Raw genomic sequence first — 16,965 nt, forward strand, 5'->3', positions numbered from 1 at the left:
AGGCAATCTAAATTGTTCTCTCCTTCCAGACTCACAGGTTGTATTCAAGGGATTAGGAATGGCAGAGGTTTCCTACACGACTTATGGGCAGCCTATGCCGGATGTCAAAGGACTCGTTATCCAGACTCCATCTCTGCCACAGTGCGGCAACGTGAATTTCAACTTCACCCAAACCCAATACAGTTTTGCATCTGGATTTGTTGGACAAGTAAGATATGGATCAACAGACGAAGGTCTAATGAGCAGTGTGAATAGTACTTGTCCCCAATTCGTCATGATATACGGATACATCGACCCCGAAATCTCCAAAAATATCACCAATGCAAACATCAGCGTCGCATGGTGCAACCCATTCTACCAGCGACTTGACGTGAACGTCAGTTACTTGCTTCCGAACTACACAATACAGTCTGCTATAGCGGACGAGAACACAGCAGTTGTTCAAGCGCTCCCAGACATATGGCCCATTACCGTGCAAAGTTTCACTGATCTCCCGACATCATCGAATAATGGCGCAGGGTCGGACACGGATCCATTCTTCCAATCGCTTTTAATGTCCGACCCCAATCCTCTGCCTCTTTCCAACATCAGCCGGAACGATAAGGCATCAGACGTTTTGAGTAGTATGGAATCAGCATACCAAATCCTCTCAGCACAAATAGCAAATATTTACCTCCGATCTGTACCCCTTTCTCCAACACCAGCTTTGTCGGGTTCGTTGACTGATAATTCGAGATTGAGACTTGTACAGAGTCCTATTCCCACGCGTATATTGCAGGGTGTGCTGGCTGTTATTTTGTTTTGTATGATTGTTGTGTTTATCACGAGTTGGAAATCTGATAGGGTGTTGCCTTCAAGCCCGACTAGTATCGCAGCGGTAGCTAGTTTGCTTGCTGGGGCAAAGCTGTTGGAATGTTTTCCTGCGGGGTCGGAGTGGTTAAGTAATGAGGAGCTGAGGAAATTGGAGGTGTTTGGTGGCAAAGAGGGTTTTAGTCTGCGGTGGTGGGGTGAGGAGGGCAATGATGATGGAGTGAGGTTTGGGGTTGATAAAGAAGGCTTGGGTAATGATATATGAATACATGAGGACATTTTAGAATGTATATTGAATAGTAATATACGATATTAGACCTCTAGTCCAGTCGTGGTAGAGTATTCGCTTAATTCAGGGGTTTTAGCTCCGACGGGCTAATCACATGCATCTCATTTCCTCACGTATTCCCGGCACAAGCTGCTGCCTTCAAATACTGTTAATGTCTCTTGACTCGCATCATCATCCCATCAACAGGCTTTGAAACTAACTCTCGTGTCTGTCCAGGATCATGTCAGCCAAGATAGCAAGCTATATATGCAGCGCATTTGCTAACGAAAATTAGGTGATGCTGGAGACTCACTTGGTACATTTCTTCGGCGACTTTGAAGCGGCCCTTGACATCCAGTATTGGCTTACGAGCCTCGTCAAGAGTGATTTCGCCAATTCCGTCCTAGAAAAACAATGTGTAAATTAAGGGGATTGACAGGGCTAAGTAAGTTACCAGGGTTTCATACCTTCGAAAAGTCGTAACGGCGCGCAATAAGCGCAACCACGATCCGCGCCTCCAACGTTGCCAACTCTTGTCCAATACAGTTACGTGGACCTCTCTCAAATCCACGCCAGGCTGAAATTGGGATTTGGTTGGCCACGTTGGGCAACCATCTTTCCGGCACGAAGTCGTTAGCCGTGTCCGCGTACACCTCTGGATCTCGATGGATCATGGTTGCGCAACTATAGATGACGGCTCCTTCTTCTAACATATACTCGCCATTCGATGTTTCTATCTTGAGATGAGTACCGAGAGGTAAAGTGCGAACTGTACCGGCTGGAGGCCATAGACGTAGAGTTTCTTTGATAATAGCCGAGGTATAGGTCATACGGTTCAAGATGTCATGGCCTCTGTCCGAAAGTAATATGTCGCGCACGACAGATGGGTTAGAGTCTCGAACTGTTAGCATTTAACACTTGAATTGAAAGGAGGGAAAATCTCACCTAACCCAAAGAGACTGTTCAATTCGTCGTGAAGGGCTCGGAGAACATGAGGTGTACGGTATAACTCGTAGAACATCCAAGACAGCAGAATACTCGTTGTGTCGTGTCCCGCAAACAAAAACGTGCTTAGTTGGTCACAGGCCTCATCGATTGCTCGATCGGTCAACACGTCGACATCCTGAAGACTTAAGGAGAGAATGCTCCGAGATTTGTTTGGTGCGGTCTGATGGTTCCTTTTGTTAAATGCGTCACCAACGACGGTTCGGAGCGTCTCTCTCACACGACCTGCGAGCTGACGGCGTCTCCACTCTACTCGTGGTGTGAAGTACCATGGGAGATCTATCTGTTCACCTTCATATGTACGGAGTAGCGCTTGGTAGGTATTCGTGAAGTCAGTTCGCTGATTCTTATTTTGGGCACCAAAGTTACAATCCATTACAACACTACCGATTATATCGAAGGTTAGGTTGCGTGTAAGGTTGACGAGTGAGAAACTTTGACAGCTTGCTACGAGATCATCCAGATGACCGAGGAAAGTGAAGGACCTTTCAAGGATTCGGGGCAAGAAGGCTAGTAAGTACTGTGGTGCAAAGCCGGCATTGTAACGTTTGCGCAGCAACTTCCAGTCTTCACCCTTTGTTACAGATTGAAGTTAGCTAATTAACTTCAAGTAGGATGCGTAAATACCTGCGAGCTGAGTATTGACGTTGGACCAGTCATGTAGATCATATGCTCATATACTTCGGACATCTTGGGAAGACTGTGGGGGAAGCGCTCAGATGCTTTGGAGATCTGCTCAGCCACTTCATGACTTCTCACGACTACCATTGGCGGGCCAGCAGGCCTAAGATCAACAAACATGAGAGGCGGCCTGCCTAGAGCCTCGTTCATGGCGGCAAGTGCGAGATCTGTTCATGAGAGTTAGTGCTGTAAGCCCAATCAGCGCGCAACACTGAACTCAGATTAGGGTCATGAACGCTTACCTGGATGACCTTTTGGCTTGCCTGAACGCACAAAGCCACCCATAATCCCCAGGTGTCCTAGAATAAGGGATGGACGTAATTGAGGAAAAGTAGCGTATTGTTTGAGCCTCGTATGTCGAACTCTCATGAAGAGGTAAGATCCAAGAAGAGCGAGAGCAGCAGTCACCAGTTGCAAAATCATCTTGCCGATGATATTCGACCAGCCCGTGCCAAACAGTATGTTCTTGTGGATCGGAGCGACACGCTTTCGGCTGGAGACAACTGGCAGAGACGGAAGTCAGGGTCGAAAAAATAAGCTAGGAAGGGAAGAACATCAATGTTGATAGGAACAGGGGGAACAAGAACTGGTGGTCGTCTTTGAGAGCGCTTGAGGTGGACGGCGTGCTGTGGTGGGCTTAAGCCTAACCTATTATTACTCACTCGCATAGCCCGCTACCTCAGTGAAAGGACCAAAGTTCTTGACGCTTACAAACTGAGGCGCAGGGTGAAAAATGGGGCGCAGACTTAATTTGATCACATTCTTTGCGCTCTGCATGATTCGGTATTAGGCGGATGTGCTGGGAGATCCAACATGCATGGGCTAGTGATTGTAATATTTTGTGAGACACGGAAGCTTCATTTGGAAATTGTCGAAGATCTGGATTTCCCGGCGGCGTTGTCCCAAAAGAATGTCGCGGCAGGCAGTGCATCTCGTCTTGCAGTAGGTATATCGTATCGGTGTGGCGCTTTGCATGCAGTCAGATTGCAATCAGATGCCAGCGGTACGGTCCGCCCCCATGGGGAAGGAGTTTATAACGCGATCCTTGCTCGAATGCTTGCGTATTACAATGGTATATGTTCATATACGTTAACGTTGTTAGAATTGGTCAATGTTCTGTTTTGGATACCGGCAGCAAATCAAAGACATAATAGGCTAGTTCGTAAGCATTATCATACAGGGTGTGTACTCTGGGCAGAATGAAGTATCAAATCAAATCCTCGCATCCTACTGAGCAATGCAGCTCTACGCAGGTCTTCGCCGAATCCTCACAGGAATCTTCCCAACCGGCCTTAGCGTCCCGAAACCAACACTCTTAGAGCCCATCTTCATGCTTGCATTATCTGCAAGCACTTCGCAATCATATCTGCTCACCATCTGGGCCACTACGAAGAGAGCAACAACCTTAGCAAAGTTTCTGCCGGGACAACTATGTGACCCAGTCCCAAAGGGCACCCATGAACCTTCCGTTCCCTTAAAAGAGAATTCGACTTCGCCTGTGCTGCGATTCTCCTTCAAGAACCGTCCAGCCCAGAACTCATTGGTAGGATGATGCATGTTGGTGCCTGTGCACCAGATGTTCGGGTCCATGTGCCCTGGGGTTGAGCTCGTAACGCAGAGCCGGTTTTTGGGGATTTTCCAACCGTTGATATCTAAGTCGGTTCTGTCCGAACGGCGCAAGAGGAATCCATTCACCCTTAAGCGCAAAGTTTCAGCGTAAACAGACTGGAGAAGGGGTTGAGTTAACAGCTTTGAGACATCAAAGCGTAGATCAACTGTACTGTCCGCTTTCTTGCAGGATTCTACTTCTGCACGGACCTGATCTAGGAGCTGCTGATCCTTAAAAACTTCCAATGTAGTCCAAAAAGCAGAAATAATGGAGTTGGTGTTGGTCCTATGAACTATCAATATGATTCTATGGTACTGGTTCCTGAATCAAACTGAGTCAACTTACGCCCAGATGAATGCTAACTCCTCTGAAGCAACTGCGTCCACATCGAACCCATCCATCTTCAGGAACATATCATGTCTGTCTCGGAAGAACTTGGTTCCCCAGTAGGGATCATCATTATCAGCATCAACACATTCAGGTGAAAAGCTGTGTCGCGCCCATGATTGCCATGTTTTAACGGCGTTGAGTAACGAACATGGGGACAAAAGTCCGTGCGTTCAGGCTGTAGAACCTCGAAATTAAAACTCTTCACATTAGGACTAAACTATCAACAACTCCACCATTATGGATCCTTTTACCACTCCACCTATGTCTCCACGTCTCCCAGGTGCAGAGATCAGAACCAAGCACAAAGAGGGCATACGCCGGCTCTTCAAATTCGCTAAAATAGGCCTGCAACAGCTCCAGGGCTACTACCACCTAGGAGACAGCACAGTTAGGAAGATCCTACTATACGATGTGCCTGAAAGAGCGCGCCCTACACGCACAGGGAGACCCAGAGAATCCCTCAATGAACAGGAGGTTAGAGATATTATTGAGTATATTTGCACCGACCATGCAACTAGAGTGCTGAATTGGATCCAAATACACGATGAATTGCAACTCTCTTGCTCTGTCAAGACCCTCAAACGCCGCTGCAAAGAAGCTGGATACTACTCTTGTATCTGCTGCCAAAAGCCCTACCTCACTAAGACCCAAGCCAATGCGCGGTGGCTGTGGGGGATAGCACACATGTTTTGGACTATTTGAGAATGGAGTCAGATACTGTACTCAGATGAGGTCACATTTCAAGTTGGAGGGAAGAAATGCAAGCAGAGGTGTATTAGGAATAAGAAGGAACGCTGTCATCCTGACTGCATTCAATTCCAAATGCATAGAGGTGGCACTATTCCTGTACACTTCTTTGGTGCTGTAGGCTACGGATACAAAAGTCCATTGATCAACATTCATGGAACTGGGAAGAGTGGGGCATTTACACAAACTGATTACCTTGCTTAAGTACTCAAGCCTTATATTCAGGATTTTTTAGCTGCTTTTGCGGCTGTTTTGGGGCCTGGGAAGACCCCTCAGTTCATGGAAGACGGCAACTCTGCTCACGGCCACAAGACTACTAGCAATATTTGTGCTACTTGGCGTACTTCTATGGGTATTACTCTATTCCCCCATCCTGCAGTTAGCCCTGATATGAATCCTATTGAGAAGTGCTGGAGGAGAATAAAACAAGCTCTCCATAGGCGCCTAAGGCAGCCAACAACTGAGGTTCAAATGGTTGTAGCAGTATTAGAAGAATGGGACAAAATTCCTCAGGAATGGATCAATGGGCTTATTGAGCAGCAGGACTTCTGGGTACACGACTTAATTAAGCGATGTGGCTGGTCTACAGCTAATTAATTAATAAAATTCATGATTCTGATGCCCTGAACGCACGGACTTTTGTCCCCATGTTCGTAACTTCTCGCGATTCTTGTAGACTCCAGAAGCCAGGAATCTCGGTGTCTTTACAAAGAATGTCGTTACGTTAGAATCCAAGGCCCAAAGGTCTCTTGTGAATTCTGGGTGTTGATTGAGAAGAAAGGTTCCACACAATGAGTCTATCACGGCGCCAGTCACTTGGTGGTGAAATATGTCCATGAGGTTGCCGATTGGCGTCCAGTCTTGACTAACACTGAGAGATTGTAGTCTCTGAGCGATGTTATGCTCAAATCTTGCCCGAAGAGGAGCGTATCCGGGTCCACTCAGCAGTCTGAGGAATGTAGAACGACTTAGAAACTCGACACGATTGTGTGGGTCGACGGAACTGTCCTCGAAAGGCTTCTCAATATCCCCAGAGTTGTCACGGTAGTACGTGCTCACTGCCGAGGATGGAAGTGAGAAAACATGTGTGAGAAGATACCCATGGAGGAAGAACGCAGACAGAGTTGGGTTCTTGTAAAGAGCGAGGACGTTGCTTGCCCCTTGCACAATGTAGAATTCTTGAAACATGAGCTTGACTCGGATGGGATATGAGCAACCAAATGCATATCTGTGTCCTCGGTTAGCTACTAGGTTTTGCTCGAGTTGCCGATTTCAAGCTTCTAGCACAGCTTACCTCGATGAACAAACAAATTTGTGTGCATCCCAGATAAACCTTAATGGCAGATTCCCAAAAAGTGGTATCATGTGTGGTGCAAGGGGTGGAGAGTTGCTTTTGTTTGACTTCTTTGCCGCCATGTGAAAATTGATTACCGTTATGAGATAGTGAATTGTCACAAAGAACAAGAATGCTGTTGTAGCACAGAGAGCTACATTCAAGAAATGAGATTTAAAAGTCATCAGTACAAGAATAGTGCTGAAAGACATCTTCGCAAGTCGATCAACCTAAGCTCGGCTTGTGATCGATGGAGCGAAGATTATAGAACACTCCAGCAGACTTTATATGTCATGAAATGTTGGTAGCATGCTGTAGATCACCTTTCAAATCACAAAGGCTTGGAACGTTGCAGAAGTCCATTCTGCCGATAGTCCTCAAGCAAGGCTCAGCTCACCGGCATACATCTCCAAAATAGCAACATTCGCATCAGTACGGTATTCGAAATGTTTTGGATGACCGTGGATGCCCCCTGATCAGGGCATACTGCTGTATTGGAAGGTGGACGGAAAAGAGATCGTGATGGGTGGGAGTCGGCGATCTGAGTAACCAAACGGTAATGCAACTAAGGCAATGGGAGTGATGGTTGCGATCTGCATGCATACACGTATATTTCAAGGGGACTTGAGGAAGTTACTTGATATTAAAGATTGGATAAGGATTCAATCCTTACATTTTTATATCGCGACTTGGGGGCTGGGATGCCGTGTGAGGTATTTATCGACAGCTCATGAAACATCCAGGGTGTATCAGGAGCGTCCTGGCACGCCGCGTGCGATTAAGGAATTACTTCGCTCGGGACGAGGCGAGCTGCTCTGCGACTCTAAACATTCCCAGCGTATGCTTATGTTAGCGAACAAATCCAGCGAAAGCATTCGTAAGTATGCACGCGAGAATATTTATTTGCCGCAACGCAACACTGCTGCGCCGTAAAGCGGGAGGAAACAATTATTACAAAGATGGTGACAAAGCTAAGTATTGCGGTTCCCTCGCCAAGATACGTCTTGCAATTCCCTTACTTGGCAGACAGCTGCATGGGGCTCGGTGCTTGGACGTGATTATTTGTATAAAGGATCTGTTTGTGCTACAGGAGTACGTGCTCCTGCAAGTGTGTGGAAACGACACGGAATTGATGTCCCATGCTTGAAGCAGAAAGGCACCGAAAAATGTCATTTTGTGTCTCCATTAGACTTGTATGGTATCCCACCGTGTGGCATTGAATTCTCTGGTGCTTTCAGCGGCCCATCTACTCTCTCTAGCTTGGTAAACCTTTTTCAGTCAAAGAACAGATCAAAGAAGCTTGTGTCGTAACACAGCTTGATAGTTTCGCGGACAGTGTTGAAAATGAACTTGCTTGACCATTATTTGTCGCCTAATGTCACATATCATCACCATGAGTGAAAGTAGAGTTATAGTTCTTACTTCGCCAAGCATCGCTAGAAACTAGCCAATCAGTGTTCCCCATGCGTAAATCGCTTGTTCTTGCAAGGATATACATCGTGGTGTGCCACACCTTCGGTACGGCTACGACCAGAGATGGGAATACCCAAGATTCCCGAAGGAAGTGCAGGTATGGATTGAGAATCTCTTGCAGATAATACGCCGTAATACCACAGTCAAGCCAATTTACCCCATAGCCCAGCCTAAGTCACACAGTGTTTGCTGCGCTTTCAGAAGAGCTCCTCGATGTCCCGCTGCTGATATCGAAGTGGCATGGTTGCATTAGTTCCATGCAAGCCATCGGTTTGTATCATGGCGGGAATTCTATGCGAAGTTCGTGTTTGTAGTCCTCGACAATGGAAAGCCGACCTAGGCCTTTTCTACCTTCAATTGCAATATCTGCCTTCAGCATTGATTTTGAACGATACCTTTGTCTTAACTCCTCTACTACAGCGCAGTCATCTTGTTGAGAGGTGATAATCAACTTCGATTATTTGCCCAAACCTGCATTATGAATGAGTCTACAATCGATTTCTGGAATATTCCAGCGGGGCGACCTCCTCCTGGAGTGGTACCGAATTTCGTCGATCCGCAGACCATTAGGCCTGTTTTGACGATTGGAATTTACGTTCTCTTACCACTAATGCTCTCCTTCGTGGTGGCTCGAATCTATACTCGTGCTTTCGTGACCCGGATGTTTGGTGTCGACGATTGTGAGTGAGGAATTACGTAGGTTGATCGAACTTTGCTGACAACAGATCTAGTTTTTTGCATTGTCGGTGTTGTTAGTATCCTTGTGTTGTTGACCATATCTAAGCCCGGACTAATGCACAGAAAGGCTTGCGTACTTGCTTATAGCGGGATTCTGTTGACAAGTAATCATTCCCCTCTCCAAATTCAAGTACGATATTACATGGCAGAATCAAGACTGATATTCAATATGAATGTATAGTACTGAACTTGAAGCCAATCTCGCCACTTGGAAGACATCTCTGGGATATTCCCGTTGCAGCGATCACCAATCAATATGTCGAGGCAGGCCACTCCATTTGCTAAACTTCAGACTCCGTCACTAACTGTAGTTTTAGCTCATTGCTATGTCATTGGTAGCCAGTCCTGCGGCTCTCATGTTCGTCAAAATATCGATTTTGGTCTTTAATTATCGAATATTCCAGGCAGAGCTTTGGGCTCGTTATGCCATGTGGGTAGGCATAACTGTTGTGACTGCCTTCTACTTAACCAATATTATCGTGGTCCTAGCGGTGTGCACGCCCGGACATGGGGAGACCTGGCTTTCAAAGGCAGAATATGGTTCTTGTGCCCCGACAGAGATCAAACTGGCTCATGCCCAAGGAATCTTTGGTTTCATCTCGGATTTATATATCGTAGCCATTCCATTGTGGATAGTGTCTCATCTGAGACTTCCCACCAAGCGCAAGGCTGGTGTCATGGTGGTCTTTCTTACAGGTTTCCTGTGAGTCAAATTTGGAATTCCCCCTAATTGATAGAACGCATGTTGATACAGCTTGAAGTGCCGTTGCCAGTTCAGTCGGAGGGCTGGTTACTCGTGTGCAACTCAGTATGGCCGACCCTGACCATCCGACGTTAGAATACTTGTTCGGGTATAGCATCTTTCTTACTCCCTCTATCAAACCTCCCCGGCAGACTGTTAATAACTCTCTCAAATAGTCTCTGCGAAGTATGCTTCGGTCTAATCGCCAGCTGCATGCCCGCCATCACGGTCTCCTTGAAGACCTTAGTAACAAACATAGTGTCCTCCTGGCACTCAGCTAAGAAATACTCGAACACACTCCTTTCAAGACCAGACAACAGTGGAGCGGAGCAACTCAAAGACTGGTCACCTGAAGTTCCTAATGCTAAGATGTCTGGGCTGAGAACCTTTATTCGCAGGGTTCAACGCACCAATGGACAGAGTGTGGCCGTAAGCGAGCTTGCTACTTTGGGTACAATGAACACAGAGGTTGAGCAAGACTACCACCAGCAACTGCGGAAGATGCAGGGAGTTGACGTTGAGAGAGGGTCCTGATATGAACGGCTGGATTATTGAGTGTGACTGTTGGATATATGGAAAGGTGTGTACTTCTTCAAAGTGATATCCAAACTCAAACTCATTACAATCCAGGTACCGTACATTCGCATTCAAACATAAGTGCGGAATTAAGTCTAGGAGCTAGAGCTGGGTGTGGAAACCAGGCACGGCAGTATACTATAACTTTCTTCGAAACCCAGACTTGGGTGTTTGATTACTTGAATATAACTTGTAGCTTCAAGCACCATATATCGTACCACAAATTTTCAGCAAGTTCGTAATCAATTAGACCAGTTCCTATTGCCATGTGCTCCAAAACTCATGAATTTGACTTTTGTCTCTTCTTCAAGCATAAAGCATAAAATCGACTTCAAATATACTTTGGACGAGTAGGCATATTACTGTTTCTCTTTGTTGACAGATAAGTCAATATTTTGGTAGCTCTAAGCCACACTCATCCTACGGATGCAAATTAATCTGCAAATGAATAACTGAAACAAGGCTAGCTAATGAATAAATTGGCATGCAACCTTTCCACTAAAGGTTCTGCGGATTCGAGGCAAGGCCAACAAGGTGTTGACTAAAGTGGTGGTAATCTTACCGACGTGCATGAATGTTGTATCACTACTTCGGATGTTCTAACTGCGGCACATATTAATAGCTATTTCCAGGCATATAGACCCCAATGCCGCACCCAATTCAAATGATCAAGACATCACTCCTTGATACCCTCGAGACGAATAACTCAGCCCTATAAAATTCTTCAGCAGAAGATGGAGCCCAAAGTTTCGATGTATCCAGACATGGCTTCTAAAGGCTCAATCGCGTCTGACTCGGATGAACTGGCATTCGTCACTTCAGCACTTGACCCCCAGCCACTACATCCCCTAGAACTACATGATGAAAAACAAGAACCGAGTGCCAAAACACGTGATTGGACATTCTTCATTGTGATAGGATCACTCTTCTTGGGAACGTTCTTGGTTGCGTTGGACACCACAATTATCGGCACTGCCACGCCTGCAATCAGTAGTGCTTTTCATGATCTGGGTGACATAGGATGGTATGGAAGTGGCTATTTCCTTACTTTGACAGCTTTACAGCCCAGCTTTGGGAAGATTTTCATAATTCTCGACGTCAAATCTGTCTATGTGTTCTGCATTTTAGTGTTCGAAGGTATGTCTCACTCCCGAGCCCTGAAGTATTATAAGTGCTCATACGTAAAAGCTGGTTCGATTGTCTGTGCTACTGCTTCGTCTTCCGTCATCTTTATCATAGGTCGCTCAATCCAAGGATGTGGTGCGGCAGGGATTCTTCAAGGGGCATTACTTATCGTCACCAAGGCGGTATCATTGGAAAAGCGGCCGCTCTATTTAGGCATTGTGATCAGTGCGTTCGCTCTTTGCGTGAAGATCGGCCCCCTGCTGGGCGGGGTATTTACAGAACATGTCACCTGGCGGTGGTGTTTTTGGATGTCTGTGAGCCTTCAACATTAGCTGGTTGACGATGGCTGACCTGACTCAGTAATGTGCCCACTGGTGCTATTGTCATGATCCTTATCATGGTTTTCCTGAAATTGGAGAGATCTAGTGAGAAAGTATCAAGTTCTTCTACCTGGTACCAGAAGGTGAAAGAGCTTGATCTCGTAGGCACGGTCTTGATCATTGCTTCGATATGCTGCCTGCTTCTCGCGTTGCAAAGGGGCGGCCAGACTGTTCCGTGGAACTCTCCTTCGACTGTCGGTCTCTTTGTGGGATCCGGCCTGATGTTCATTCTCTTTATGCTGATTCAGTGGAAAGGTGGCGACCACGCAACTTTGCCATTTTCAATTCTTCTGCGACGATCAATCATTTCCGGTGCATTGTACCTATTTGCAATGGCAATGCCAACTTATGTGGTGAGTTGCATCGAAGAAGTAGGGGAACATCGCTAACGTTCTAAGTATTTTTACTATATACCTATATACTTCCAATCCATCAAAGGCTTCAGTCCACTAAGGAGTGGAATCGATTTCCTAGCCCTTGCAATACCACAGATTGGATTTACCGTACTGTCGGGCTGGCTAGCGTCCAGATTCGGGTATTATGTGCGTACCTAACAATTGACCTCCCCGTGGCAGTGCCTCTGATATATCCTTCACAGACTCCATATTTGATCTGCGGAACTGCCATTAGCGTCATTGGATCAGGCCTTTTTACCATGCTGAACGTGGACACAAGACTGGGGACATGGGTTGCTTACTTTCTTGTCATTGCCTTTGGAACTGGAATATCGGCTAATCACCCATATACTGCGGTGCAAGCTGTGTTAGATGAAACCAGTGTACCCATCGGAAATGGTAATCAACGGTACCTTCCTTTTGAAATACTACTAACGCAAGTCAGCAATCATGCAATTCGCATTCTTTTTGGGTGGTGCTCTCGGCTTGTGCATTGCGGAAACAATTTTCATCAATACCCTCAGGTCCGAAGTTACTCGAAATATACCCGATGTGCCCGTTGACCAAGTCATCTCTGCAGGTGCATATGGATTGGCTACTCTCGCATCATACTCACCAGAGACCCTTCTTCTACTGAAAGAAGCTTACACGTATGCAATCCAAAGGGTGTTCCTCTTTGCGCTAGTGGCAGGGGCTCTGGCATTCTTATTTTCCCTGGGCTTTGAGCATCGAAATCTGAGGCAGGTGGCCAAAGAGCGAGAGCAGATAAATCTGTCCGCCAGTCAGGATGATTTGACCAATCAATAATTGGTTTGTCCCCATAAGCACAGCGTCGCCTCCTGTACTTACCGATATTCAAGTCGTGCCATGGAAATTTTCAAGAGATTTATGGCTCTGACTTATATTTACCGATATTGCGTTTAGAATCTATAGCATTCTCATTCAACTGCCTTGCTTTCAATCGTCTAAAATCGAAATTGAAAATATCCAAGAAGGGCTGCAAAAGTTGTACCGATAAATGAAATCTCGCCATTCACGATATCCGCCACCAACTTCGTCTTCAGCTGCCTTCCTATACACCTTGAAGACTCCAGTTTGACGTTGCATCACAATGCATGGCCGGCTCGGAGTCGGAGTACACATATCCACCATGACTTCCGCGTTCGACATGCTCAATCTAAGAACTCCCAGCATTTCAAAAGACTCAAGAAAAAGCTTCAACTTCCTCAGTTTTGCTAGTTCTGGTGGGAAAGACTGAGGCTGAAGTACGCTGGACCGTTTCCAAAACTGAAAGCCATCACGCTTGTGCTTCGGATTGTCCCTATCTTCGTCAACCTCGAGCCAGGCCAAGATAGGGTCAGGGATTTCTCCGGGATAGCTCTCCAAAAAAGCTTTCTTGTTGTCCTCACCGGACTTTTCTCTGTAGTCTTGATTCAAAGACGGAACTCGTTTGGGGAAGGGAGCCGAAACATCCTTGTTCTTTTTAGGGAGGTCTTTGTGTCCGATTTCAACAAACCAATGTAAGATCTGCGAAAACAACAGAATCGGAAACCCTTGAGGATTCACTGCCTTTGATTTGATGTATGAATCTTTGTGAACGTCTGTCATCTCGGACTGCAATTGTAGGATATCGCAGAAGACAGCCATTAAACTTTTGGAGTAGTCTACTTCGATGCCATTCACGGCCTCTTCTGGGAGCAACGACAGGATTGCATAGACAGTATCTCTAGGATCGGTACAACGATGATCCATGAATTGGTTGATCAGATGAACAATGGTATGTCTTTGTAAACGACGGAGGCCTTGATTTCGAGCGACGCCAAGGACAGACTGTGCAAAGACCGACACGTTCCAGTCTATGGCGTGAAAGAGTGCTCTCCATCCAATGCTGAAATTCCCAATCTGAATGATGAGCTCTCTCGCGTGATAGCACTCCTGAATGACCCACATCCGTTGCCAGTACTCTCGTTCTCCAATTTTTTTGATACCTAATTCCATCTCATTAGACCACTCTCGACCATAGTGTGGAGTAGTCAGCCAGCGCATAACCACGTCGCTGTCTTCGGACGAAGTGCCAAGCCATGCGATAACTCGGGTAGCCCTCTTATAAATATCTTTCATCAACCGGATCTGACTATTGCGCTCAGGTATATCTTTTTGATTGATACATACAGCATCAGCCCAGATGAGACGGTCCTTGCCCTGTTCTCGCAAATGCCATAATGCCGACCAGAGATTCTCGCGGAGTCGAAACAGAATTCCATTCAGTACCATTGTTTCAGAATTTCCAGGCCCCCAGCAGTAAGATAACGCCTCGTAGATGGGCTCGTTTTCCAAGTCCCAGACGTCTAAGCTGCATGTGACCGGATCTTCTGCTTTGCCGGCATGGATAGTGAGGAGTCTTATTTCTGTGGTATTTTCAAATGGCGTATACGTGTATTCTTCAGATGAAAAAGACATCTTTCGATGTCGTATGTGGGGTCTTGCTGCAAAAGGTGATAAGGGGACACGAATGAGGCTGTAGAGATACGCGTGGTGGTCAAGTTGTTGTCCATTGATTATTGGTCAACAACATCTTGTGGCTGCATGACCTCCCGTGACTTTGTGCAGAGCCATATCCTGCTCAAGGCTACATCGATTGTAGAACAGCTTGGAACAGAATAGGATCATTGACAAGGTACCTTGATCGCTTTTAAGGGAAATGAAAAAGGGGTGGCTCGCTTAGGGGGCTTTTTATTCTTATCAGACTTTGACTTCTCGACTTCCACACAGCTTGAACCACCAGAAATCAGATGAGATAAATCTCCTCAACTTCAGTAGTCTCTCGAAATCGCGGCATTTCCGCAATTCCCACTCGCACATAATAGTCCTTCTTTCGCACATGGGACGCCAATATTAACCCAACTCCAACCTTTTCCAGACTCAACAGCCGAAATGACCAGGACTTATGGGGTACAACGTCCCAGTGGACGTCGAGTAGATTCCTTTCCAGATAGCAATATTCCATTGACTTGAATTCCAGATTCGCAATCCTCGCACGAATATGAATCAACGCTGAGCCTAGTGTGCCATTTGGGTCGTTCCCTTTGGAATGGTCTCGACCTTAAGCACATATGGGGTCATGGAAGGGTCGTTGGATAGTCACCATAAGCAGCCTACTAGAGACTGCGGCATACATAAATCCTGTGGAGGAAGATTGAGAGAAAGAGCAGGACAATTTGGTGAAGTACCTTCTTTTCTGTCTTTGAGCAGCACTTCAGGACCATGATTGATAGGAGAGAAATATATGGTCACATGATCTTATGTCAATGGATGGGGATTCTCTGTATGGCATTGTCGTCAGCACATCTATGCAAGTCTTTGCGCTAGGTTTGAGTTGCCCAGAGTACTTGCAACAAACGTTATCAAACAAATCGTATATCCTAGACACCAGTGCCAGATTATGCTGTTTCTCTCATACGAGGTGTACAGTACAGAGAACTTCTTGCACATTGTCCGTCCAATTCCTTCCTCGATCATTTTCCATTAAGAAAAATCTCTCATCCAGGCGTAGGGTCTCGTATCAACATATTTTGGTACATTGGGAACACGTTTGACAACAAGCTTAACTTCTGGGATACCTCGTGCCTGCTCCTCTGGAGAAATGTTCTTCGTTCTGAAGGCAGGGAGGACGTTTTCCGCTCGCTGTTGGGGGAGAAGGTCGTATGGATCAATATCTTGACCTTCATCCTCTGACTCAGCATATTGCTGACCCATCGTCTCCTCCTCGTATTCCGCAAATCGTCCGTATTGTCAGGACCATGGCTGAGCAGGACTTCCTTCAAGCTCTCGAATCGCCCTAATTGTTTCCTTAATTCGTCGCCTCCTCCATTCATGTGTGTTTCCTCTCCGTGAGTATCATCATATTCAGCCCATCCGTCAAGATATCTGTAAGCCAAGCGCTGCACTTTCTTCAAGTCCGCCGCTACCTCGGGCTGCAGAGTCTTGTGGATGATGTTTGTGAGGCCGCCAGGGCCGCCAGACTTATACTCATCCCACTCCCAGAACGTGCCAAAGTCCGTAACATCCCATGGTCCAAAGAAAAGGATATCGATGTTTAGATCAGCGTAGATGTTCTGTGTTCCAAAACATAGCCGATACCATTGAAGGGCAATTTGTCTGGACTCGCGGCAGACACTCAACGCGGCTGGGTTCGGGGCTTGGTGCTTGCCCGGGAAGAACAATTTCCTGTAGTCACGATTGGTCTCGTATTCTCCGGATGGCGTGCTCCTGACTCCTGGGCAAAGCGCTCGTGGTCCAGGCAATGAAAAGTGCCAGATTCGACAGCGAATTTCTGGGCCAAATTTGGAGAACATTAGGAATAGGACAATTTCAGCAAGCTTCTTTTCTCGGTAGCTCTTCAGCCTATTCTTATAATCAAGTATCCGCCCTTCATGAGTACGAAGTTGCTCGTCAAGTTTGTCCAAGCGCTTGACGAGAATGCGCTTGGTGCCAGCGTGCGATAGACCGTGATGTTTGCACAATTCCTGGAGTTCGGCTACCTTTTTCCAGCGATGCTCATCTTGGTACTTGTCGTATAGAGGTCGGTCATTGCGAGGATTCGAATGTGGTAGATGTATATTATCGAGTGAAAGCTCAGAATATGTATTTTCTGGAGATTGAAGAAATGTTCGGATCGACGCGACGCGTCGGA

The 16,965-nt window shown here is 46.4% G+C and overlaps 7 protein-coding genes across 7 annotated transcripts; 3 read left to right on the plus strand and 4 right to left on the minus strand.

Moving 5' to 3' along the window:
* Nucleotides 1–58: 58 nt before the first annotated feature.
* On the plus strand, nucleotides 59–1,075 carry LY89DRAFT_727543 (uncharacterized protein; the record flags this gene model as incomplete). Its single annotated transcript, XM_018219162.1, has 1 exon — nucleotides 59–1,075. One exon carries the CDS (start codon nucleotides 59–61, stop codon nucleotides 1,073–1,075), a length of 1,017 nt encoding a protein of 338 aa, XP_018078876.1.
* A 172-nt stretch (nucleotides 1,076–1,247) lies between these two features.
* On the minus strand, nucleotides 1,248–3,187 carry LY89DRAFT_727544 (cytochrome P450; the record flags this gene model as incomplete). Its single annotated transcript, XM_018219163.1, has 6 exons — nucleotides 1,248–1,307; nucleotides 1,392–1,481; nucleotides 1,546–1,973; nucleotides 2,024–2,657; nucleotides 2,711–2,931; nucleotides 3,007–3,187. 6 exons carry the CDS (start codon nucleotides 3,185–3,187, stop codon nucleotides 1,248–1,250), a joined length of 1,614 nt encoding a protein of 537 aa, XP_018078877.1.
* A 769-nt stretch (nucleotides 3,188–3,956) lies between these two features.
* On the minus strand, nucleotides 3,957–7,028 carry LY89DRAFT_703545 (cytochrome P450; the record flags this gene model as incomplete). The annotated part of the gene is made up of 4 exons (XM_018217328.1): nucleotides 3,957–4,658; nucleotides 4,719–4,862; nucleotides 6,148–6,738; nucleotides 6,805–7,028. 4 exons carry the CDS (start codon nucleotides 7,026–7,028, stop codon nucleotides 4,010–4,012), a joined length of 1,608 nt encoding a protein of 535 aa, XP_018078878.1. The 3' UTR covers nucleotides 3,957–4,009.
* Nucleotides 7,029–8,599: 1,571 nt separating this feature from the next.
* LY89DRAFT_745434 (uncharacterized protein) lies at nucleotides 8,600–10,330 on the plus strand (the record flags this gene model as incomplete). Its single annotated transcript, XM_018221066.1, has 4 exons — nucleotides 8,600–9,000; nucleotides 9,186–9,312; nucleotides 9,372–9,757; nucleotides 9,973–10,330. The coding sequence occupies exons 1-4, from the start codon at nucleotides 8,795–8,797 to the stop codon at nucleotides 10,328–10,330; spliced, it is 1,077 nt and encodes a 358-aa protein (XP_018078879.1). The 5' UTR covers nucleotides 8,600–8,794.
* An 806-nt stretch (nucleotides 10,331–11,136) lies between these two features.
* Nucleotides 11,137–13,079, plus strand: LY89DRAFT_745436 (MFS general substrate transporter; the record flags this gene model as incomplete). The annotated part of the gene is made up of 7 exons (XM_018221067.1): nucleotides 11,137–11,159; nucleotides 11,253–11,509; nucleotides 11,561–11,807; nucleotides 11,858–12,230; nucleotides 12,276–12,419; nucleotides 12,476–12,671; nucleotides 12,718–13,079. The coding sequence occupies 7 exons, from the start codon at nucleotides 11,137–11,139 to the stop codon at nucleotides 13,077–13,079; spliced, it is 1,602 nt and encodes a 533-aa protein (XP_018078880.1).
* Nucleotides 13,080–14,321: 1,242 nt separating this feature from the next.
* LY89DRAFT_605205 (uncharacterized protein) lies at nucleotides 14,322–14,732 on the minus strand (the record flags this gene model as incomplete). Its single annotated transcript, XM_018210386.1, has 1 exon — nucleotides 14,322–14,732. A coding segment is annotated over one exon (411 nt), but the record flags the coding sequence as incomplete, so codon positions are not given.
* Nucleotides 14,733–15,811: 1,079 nt separating this feature from the next.
* On the minus strand, nucleotides 15,812–16,627 carry LY89DRAFT_727551 (uncharacterized protein; the record flags this gene model as incomplete). Its single annotated transcript, XM_018219164.1, has 1 exon — nucleotides 15,812–16,627. The coding sequence occupies one exon, from the start codon at nucleotides 16,625–16,627 to the stop codon at nucleotides 15,812–15,814; it is 816 nt and encodes a 271-aa protein (XP_018078882.1).
* Nucleotides 16,628–16,965: the final 338 nt, after the last annotated feature.

This window comes from Mollisia scopiformis (genome assembly GCF_001500285.1).
Source record: "Mollisia scopiformis unplaced genomic scaffold LY89scaffold_1, whole genome shotgun sequence".
In the NCBI taxonomy this organism is placed as follows: Eukaryota; Fungi; Ascomycota; class Leotiomycetes; order Helotiales; family Mollisiaceae; genus Mollisia; species Mollisia scopiformis.